The sequence below is a fragment of the Carlito syrichta genome, unplaced genomic scaffold (genome assembly GCF_000164805.1).
Source record: "Carlito syrichta isolate Samal-C Ts95f unplaced genomic scaffold, Tarsius_syrichta-2.0.1 Scaffold307093, whole genome shotgun sequence".
NCBI lineage: Eukaryota > Metazoa > Chordata > Mammalia > Primates > Tarsiidae > Carlito > Carlito syrichta.
The window spans coordinates 289,305-298,249 of NW_007251189.1; the positions used below are offsets into that span (position 1 = coordinate 289,305).

At 51.0% G+C, this 8,945-nt stretch overlaps 1 protein-coding gene across 1 annotated transcript in view; it reads left to right on the plus strand.

Moving 5' to 3' along the window:
* The window catches only part of EVX1 (even-skipped homeobox 1), a 3,630-nt gene extending 3,530 nt beyond the window's left edge, over positions 1-100 (plus strand). The window contains 1 exon segment of the mRNA XM_021715417.1: positions 2-100. Within this exon segment, the coding sequence (XP_021571092.1) occupies positions 2-100 (99 nt within the window).
* The last annotated feature ends 8,845 nt before the right edge of the window (positions 101-8,945 follow it).

The following is an 8,945-nucleotide window of genomic DNA, read 5'->3' on the forward strand; positions in this document are numbered from 1 at the left end:
CTCCCGCTCGGACTCCTTCCTCACCTTCGCGCCCTCCGTGCTCAGCAAGGCCTCCTCCGTCGCGCTGGACCAGAGGGAGGAGGTGCCCCTCACCAGATAAGGGGCCGCCCACCGGCCATCCGGCTCCGGGACGCCCGTGGGGGCCCACCCCCCGGGACTCAGTCAGCTCCCCTCTGCGACCCCAGGACACCAAGGGGAAAGGAGAGGGCAGAAAAGGACCAGCGGGACTCGAGGATGCCCAGGAAGCGGCCCTTTGGGGGTCAGGAGCGGAGATGGGGAAGCAGAGGTTGAGACACCTTCTTCTGGGGCAGCCTCTCTTGGCTTCTTCACCGGACACACCTCCCCCAACGGGGTTGAGGCTGTGGCTCCAAAGCTAAACAAAACTTAGCAGCAGCAGCAACTACTCTCCAGTCTTCAGCCTCCGTCCTCCCACCCTACACTCCTTTCTCACCCGGACCCCTCTCTCCAGCCAGGGCCAGGCCCAGGCCCAGGCCCAGGCCCAAGCACTGGAAAGGGAAACCGCTGTCTTTCTGAGCAAAATGCTGTGTATGCAGAGCAGTCGAGATTAATCTTTGCCTGCTTTCCCAGGGCGTGGCAAGGGGCTTGTGGATGGCAACACACCAGTCATGCAGGGGAGAGAGATGATTTACTACCAGGGAAAGTCCTGCCCCTGGCCATGGAACCTGGGGGCACTTCTCACCTTCCTGGAGCCTCAATTACACAGCATCTTCCAGTTCTGGCATCTACCAATGCCTGATCTCTTTCCTCATTCCCTGCTTTGTGACACCTCTCCACTTGAGGCTCCAGCCTGTCCTTCACCCTGCCCTCCCCCACATTTTTTGTTAGACATTGGCAGGGAGGCTGCAGATGCCCCAGGGCCCCTTGGCAGCTTCTGTGAGGCCAAGCCTCGTTTCCCTGGGCCCAGCACACACCCTGATTAGCAAGTGATGTGTGCGAGAAGGGTTTTTGAATGTTGAATGTATAATAATGATCACCATGCCATCAAGCCCAGAGCTGAGCTGTTAACAAGGCGCTCAGGGAAGAGCTTAGGGAGTGGGAACCTCACCTCCCTCCTTCAGTATCTGGTGGCAAATTAGAGGCTATTTTCATCCTTTGCCTGTTCACCTTCGCTTCACCAGGAGCTTTCTGGCCCTGCACTTGCATTTGGCATTTTACATCCTCCTCTCCTTTTCCTCCCAAGCTATGCTGGAGCTTGACCTTCTGATACCAGTGGGAGCCCTCCGCCCCTTCTGGGGACCCCGTCTCTGCCCTTCACCAGGGCTTGTTTGGGGGCTACCCCCAAACCGTCCCTCTCACACTCATTCTTGCAGTCAGTTTTTGAGGCACAGGAGAACTTATGCCCCCAATGCAAGCTTTGCCCTGACTGAGAGGGAGCAGTTCTTCCTGTAGGGAATGGATTTGGTTTGGTTTGGGGTTTTCCTTTAAGGCCCAAAGAATTTGCTGTTACAATTTGTTAACCATATTGCAATAAAAGCTGGACATGATTCTCACTTTAGTATTTTAATTTTTTTTTTTTTTTTTTTTTTTTTTTTTTTTTGCGGTAGGCAGCATGTTGATTTCTTTTGAAATTGCTAATTCAGCTCCTATGGGCTTGGTTAGGGAAGGCACCAAAAGACAACCAGCAGACGGAATCTCCCAAACCTCTGCTGGGCACTGGCAGGCTCCAAACAGACATTGCATGGAGGTGGAGAAGGTAGGCTCCACGCCTCCTGCGGGTGCATGTTTCCTGAGCTCTGGGCCTGTTGGAAGTTCTCCATGGGCAACTTGCCCACCCCCAATCTCCAGAGTGCTAACCCTGTCTAGGCCCACCCCTAGATGGTGCTTTTTTCTACAATTGCTCCAGTCCTTGGAGGAATGGGGGCCCAGGCTGTGGCCTCTGCATAACTTGCCTCCACCCCAATTGAATATTGACTGCAGATAGCTTTCTCTCTCTCGCTCTTTCTCTCTCTCTCTCTTTCAGTCAAGCTGGGTCTGCGTTTGAGTGTGGGGGAAGGAAGAAGGACTCAGTTGGGATCAACTGGGTCTGAATCATCCTCAGACTGGAAGTCATCTTGAGCATGGGATTCTGGGTAGTGAAGGCAAGGGGACAGGCAGTGCTCAGCAGCTACACACTACCTCACCCCAAACACAAACAGGAAAGCATAGCACCGCTGGGTCTGGAGTCCTGCTAAAGCCAGGTTGAAGTGGGTGCCTTCAGGGAGGCCAAGAGGCTCTGGATTGCATGGACACTGGGGGTACTCTGCCAATATCGTCCTCCTTCCTCCTTAGCCTTCACAGCAAACCCTCCCGCATACAGTGGCTGGTGCCCTCTGGAGTAAAGCCTTGCGCTGAGGTTTCCCGGCAACTTCCCCGCTCCCTCCCACTAGGCCGGTGAGGCTCCCTCTGCAGCCAGAAGCTCCAGAGTGCCAAATCCCGGGAAATTTTGCGGTCGCTCCAAGTCGGGCAGAGATTGCTTGCGACAGGTAAATGGGCTGCGGCTTGCCTTAATGCCGGGCGTATTTTCAGTTAATAGGGAGGGAAAATGAGGTGTCTGCAGCGATATTGGAAAGTACAAGATCGATGATCCGGCCTCGTGTCCAATCAGCAGCCTTTAATTGACTGTATTTTCTGGGTAATTGAGCCTCTCTTCCTCCAAATTGAAGTGGAAGATATAACAATACATCTTGCCAGGAGGAATTACTCATTACTTCATAATGAAATTTCCCTTTTGCCAAGGCTTGCGGTTTGGCGCTAGGCTCCGCTTCTTACACTACTCTCCTCCCACCCAGCAGGCTCAGCCCACCTGCACCGGGCACCCCTCGTCTGGTTTGACACCTCCTGTTTTGGTGGTGTTGGTGGTTGGGGGGGGGGTGAGAGATGACCTCAACTTCCTTATCTATACAACGAGAAGTCTAGACCAGGCAACAGGGCCTGATGTGGTATTGTTTTTGTTTTCAACTTTCTGAGCACCTTTGCTTAGTTTTGCTTCATCTCGGTTCCATTTAGCAGGTGGGAAAATGGAGGCTCTGGGTCTCACACAGCTATTAGTAGCTGAGGTAGCTATGAGCTCCACATTCCTGCCTCCTGCTCCCTTGCCCCATTTGGGGGCCCAGAGTCCTTGATCACTGCTAGAGAAGTCTGGCACTTCCCTCTGACTCACACTTACCTGCAACTTCTCAATCCCGGCCGGCGGCACGCGGTCCAGCGCTCGGCCCGGGTGATCCCAGCTGGGCAAGGCCAGCCTCTCCGCAGCCCAAGTGCGTGCTGAGCCCCGGCCGTCGCCGGCTTGTTAGCGTGTGATTGATTGCCTTATTAAAGCGTGTTCTTGTAAGTGTGACCAAACTGATTGCATTGCATATGTTTGGGATAATGCTCATTTTAAACAACAGGATAAAGAGGATGAGCTCGGCAGAGCCTCGAAGATGAAATGATTCCGGCCAGCAGCTCCCTAGCTCTGGCATTAAATTGCCCAGTTACATAGCAAATCACTTGATTCCTCCATCCTTGTTCTCTCCTTTTTTATTTTCTGGTTTAGAGTTTGATCCTGTTCCCCCAATGTGGTACATGTTTCATGAATGGTTTCTCTAGCGATTACCAACTCCACCTTCCTAGTTTTGAACCCTGGACACACACACTCCAGGCATAAAATCCATACCCCCCAACTCCAGGCTGGAGGAGAAGACAGAACACACCCTTTCATCCTAGGCCTCCCAGGGGGACATGGCCCTAGATGATCACTCCAAACTGGGGTTTGGGTCCCCACAGTAAGTTGAGTGTTCCCCCACCCCCAACCCCAGCCCATGCACTAAAGTTTAAAAGATTCTTTTGTTCCTCAGGCTTCTCCCGCTTGGTTGCTTCCATTATTCCCCAAATGAGGGAACACCAGCCACCATATGTCCACCGGAGAATGTGAGTGTCGCTGTGGACAGTTGCTGAAGATGTCCAGTTGGATGGCATTCTTGAAGTAGGAAGAGCTTTGCCTTCTTAGCATGTTCTTTGTACCCCATCACCCCAGAGCGGAAGAGGGAAGAGTAAGAGTCAGTGAGGGAGGGGAAGGAAAGGAAGTTGGCACCCAAAAAATGGGCATTTCTTCTTATCATCTCCTCTCCTCAAAGTTCTCTTTCCGTGCCGGTTTCCTAACAAAGAAATTCTCAGTCACCCTCCACCTACTCCTCCTCCATTTGCAGGAGGGTCAAACTGCTCGAGGATTGAATTTCCTAAGGGACACCTTTGGGAGACACTGGAATTCTGATTTGTTCAAGATGATGATGGTCATCAGGACAAACCAGAAACGATGCCACTCTGCAGGGTGTCATTTGTAAGTGCAATCGCATGGATTCGTTTGCAGGATGCAGTTCAAATGTGTCTGGGCAAGTGACTAGATCCAAACGACACATTTCTTCAGTCACTCAGCTCCTCCCCAATGCTGCTGGGACAGGCACAGCAGATTGTATTAGGGCAAAACTAAGGCCCGGTTCCCCATTTGTGCCAGCTTGAGGGACCTCAGAAATGTTGACCCTGAGGAAAAAAACAAAAACGTGACAACAAAACAAAATCCAGCCACAAAAGGCATCATACTGTCTACAAAGCAAACAAACACAAAGTCGTTTCCAAAATCACCTTCTCAGCAAATAAGTATGTGATATTCTGAGCAGGAGCGGGAGAGAGAGAAAGATTGCCACTTAAAAATATCATGAAAGCATTAAGTAATTATTTAAAACAAGGCTGTTTAGAAAAATATTTGTATTTATTGCAGCTGCTCAATTGGCCTCGTTAAAGTCGGCAAGCATTTAAATTGTGTTACAATCTCATTTAAATCCCGCTCCGTTCCAGCAGGCTGAAGAGCTTGAATAGACCAATCACTTCATAATGATGATGAATGAGAAATTAATTCAGATACAAGCAAGACAATTTAGGCCTTCATCTGTTTAAATAGCCTTCCAATATTATTCGCGATCGCGGGTCACAGATTGAATCAATTGTCCAATCTTGTGAAAGTCATATCCTTGCATCTTCATCGAGATTATTTATAGCGCAGTGAGAGCTGCTGAAAGGTATACGCTGTTAACAGGGACAATTACTTAAAGGGAAGCGTTTATAAAATGGAAAACAAATGCCGGGCTTGGTAACAAATGGGATCAAAAGCAGCCATTCCAATCTGGCTTCTCGAGGGAAGGGAGCGGGCGCGGCCCTGCAGGATGAGGGGCGTTTCTGGCCTCCCCGGGGCCCAGGTGAGGCCGAGTCTCCCCGGCGCGCCAGCCTGAGTGGTGACTGCGGCTGCCATGGCGACCCAGGACGGCCTCGCTGTCGCCGGACTCAGGTTCCCGCCTCCCCCGCACAGGCGTTAGCGGGTGTGGCCCGGGATGGGCATTTTAAGGAACAGCCACCCGCGCACGCTGACCCCAGGGTGTCCGTCCCAGTTTGTGCCTGGGTTTCTGTCCCTCCTTGTATGGGGCTCAGGACTCCAGCCTGGGTGTGACCACTTCTCTCAGGTGGCGGCAGAGATCTGGGACCCTCGTCGCAGAGGTCGGGAAACCTCTTTGCGCGCACTGGGCACGTTGCTGGTGGCTTCTGGGCTCTGGAGGCTCACCCTCCTTTTGGACTTGGCTTCCTTCTAAGCCGATGGCGGGGAAAGGCCCTCATCTTCACAGGCCCCCTCGCCTTCGCCTTCGCCTTCTGGGGAGGGGAAGTCCTTCTGGGCCCGGGCCCCTTCCCTGACCAGCTCCTCTGGTTGCCCTTGGGCCTGTGAGCAGAGTCCAGTTCTCCCAAAGAACCTTTTCCTCCCCCCATCGAAATGTCCCTTTCCCGATTCTGAAAGAACCACTCCCTGGTGAGGCAGGTTCTCCTTTGTCGCCTGCCTCCTGCAGGCGTCGGGTGCCTCTGGAGGACCCAATGCACTTGGGTCCAGGAGACACGGGCTGCCTTGAGGTGTCTATTAGCCCTCTCTCAACCTGTTTAGGGAAAGACCAGAACGAAGCGCGCGGGGAGGTGGGTTTGTTTCTTCCGAAACAGGCGCGCTTGGGTACCACCCTGTGCCGCGTCTACACGGGCTCTGCTTGTGTGCGTGTCCCAGAAGAGGGAGCCTTCTAGGCGGCGCTCTTTGGAGAAATAAGTGAGGCGAATTCGAACAGCGAAGAGGGAAAGATCGTGGGATGCGCCAAGCATGGAAAAAGAGAGGAGAGGGAGGGAGGGGGTCAGCGAACACGGAGGTAGAGGAGTCCACGCGGTACCGCACGCGCCCTACTCCTGTCCGCGTCGAGGTGTTTTTTCTTTCTCTGTATTTCTGTCTTTGAAACAAAAGCCCGACTAACGGATTCCTGGCGCTCTGAGGACCCACTCCCGGGAGCCGACTTTGATGTATTGCTGTCCAATTAGTGCCTTTAATTGGTGTCCTCCGGGACGGGCAAGCCCGGAGCTGGGACACAGCCTCCTCTCGCCTCTCCCGCACACTGGAAAGGTAAAATTTATAACGCATTGTAGCAACCCCTTGGGAGAGCGAGCCAGAGTGGGAGGCAGGGGAGGAAGGGAGGAGATGCAGCCCCCTCTTGCAGCGAACGGATCGCACAGCGTCGGGGGTCTTGGATGAGGGTCCCGACCACCCGGGTTCTGCTCAGTTTTCTGTGCAGGAGGGTTTGGGGCGGCTGCTAAGGATTATGAATTTGCTCGCAGAAAGGCCAAGGGAACTCGCATTGTCTGTGCAAACCCACCCCATGTGGTCTACCATCTCGTTAATAATGGCTGTTTGTTAACAAGGATGCGGAGGTTAAATAATCCGGGTGGAAGATTAAACACGTCTCATCAAGGCGCTGGGAGCCGCGCGGTGCGGAGACCTGCGCTAGAGCCGCCTGGCTCGTTGGAGCCCAGAGAAAGGTGGGAATACACAGCCTGAAGGAGCCCTGGGGCGGAGGAGGGAAAAGGTCTGGTTCCCCCCGTCAGGGTGTTCTGCCATGAAGTCAGCACAGGTCCAATTCCTTGACTTTTTAAACCAGTGAGGTGTGGATGTTGAACCCTTGGAGTAGTCTGATGGAGAGAAAAACCCAGCCTCCAGGGTCTGAATCAAAGGCCCCCTCCTGAGGAAAGGTGGCCACCTGCTGCCTCCCGGCCCTAAGTAAGGGGAGTTTGAACTCCCATGTGACTAGCACTGGACTGGTAGACAGGAGACTGAGCTTCTAGCTTGGGCTCTGCCGCTAAATATCTGTGCATTTTTCACATTATTCTTGCAGTTACATTTTTCTGCTGTGTAAGATAGGCGATAGGGTTTGATGCAGGCAATGGATAATGTTACTTTTTTCTTTCCTCCAGATTCCCACCAGAGTTAAGGAATGGAGCACCTTATCAGATGCTCTGTCTCCATCAAACCTTCAGGGTCAGTCAAGGAGGATATTATTTAGCAAATATTGGAGGGCCTACTATGTGCCAGTCACTGTGCAGTGTTTTGTTTTGTTTTTAACTGTGAGAACAGAATATCAACGTGTTTTCCCCTGTCATTTCCACATATCATGTTTTGTAAAGGAAGACAAAGGAGAGAACTTGAAGGAGAGAATAGAATAGGATGAGTGGGTATGTTTAGGGTAGAGAAACTGTAGTGAGAAGGATGAAGGAATGAATCAAACAGGAGAGAACTTGTTGAGATGGCAAGTCAGAAGTAGCTGCTTGATAGAGAGATTGCATGTGAGAACAGAGAGGCCCCCCCCAAATCCTGGTGACCTCACAGTGAACACAAGGGTAAGGGTCCCAGAATTTGGCCAGGAGGACCACATCTCATGTATCTAATAGAGCCAATTCTTGATTTATATGTTGTTTCAGTAGTTGGAATTTCACTCTTCAGCATGTTTCTTTTTTTTCTTTGAGTTGCAGTCTCACTCTGTCACCCAGGCTGGAGTGCAGTGACACGCTCATGGCCACTGCAGCCTCGACCTGCTAGGCTCAGGTGATCCTTCTGCCTCAGCCTTCCAAGTAGCTGGAACTACAGGTGCATGCCACCATGCCCAGCTAATTTTTTGGTTTATTGTAGAGACAAGGTCTCTCCAAGTTGCCCAGGCTGGTCTTGAACCCCTGGGCTTAGGCAATCCTCTTACCTTAGCCTCCCAAAATACTGGGATTACAGGCTTGAGTCACCGTGCCTAGCCTTCTTCAGCGTATTTCAAAGCACATCAATTTCCAAATCCACCAAACAGGAAACTCAGTGGCTAGGCTGGGACTCAAGGAAGAAAGCAGATGTGTGTGCCACTGAGCTTTCCTTCAGATTAGCAGTCACTATGGCTCCTCCAGTTTTCTGTCTCCACTTGGAGAGTCCAGACACCAGATGTATGGTCTGAACAGCTGAACAGCTAACAGTTATCAAATACTTGCCACACACCATTCACTGGCTTAGGCTTTCCATGCATTATTTAATTCAATTCTCACTACATCTTGAGGTGAGTGCTATTATTATAGGAGGCAGGATGGATTTTAGTCACCCATGTGTCTCTTTTTAAAGAACTTTATTCTGCCTTCCAAAAATAAAGTCAGCATTTCTTTGGTGGATGTTCGATGAGCAGTTTAGCCCAATGAATGAATCAATAAATATTTATTGAGCACCTACTATATAGCCAATATTAGACTTAGGTTTACACAATATCTTATTTCTCCTCCAATTTGGTGTTGATGTGGCTTTGATTGTATTCAAATCCTCTTACAACGAATTTGTGCTTTGCTTGAAAAGAACTTGTTAGTGGCGACAACTGTGGTCAAGGTGATACCATGGTAGGAAATAACACTTGCTTGGCAGGGAACCTGGCAAAAGAGGACTGGAAATAAAACTCATCTCATCTGTTATCTGATTTCGAACTTTTATAGCTTTAACACCAGAAGGTTTACATTTTATAAAATACATAATGTAACCATGTTGATACCCACTTTTTTTTTTTTTTTTTTTTTTTTGGCGTCGGAGTCTCTGTCGCCCA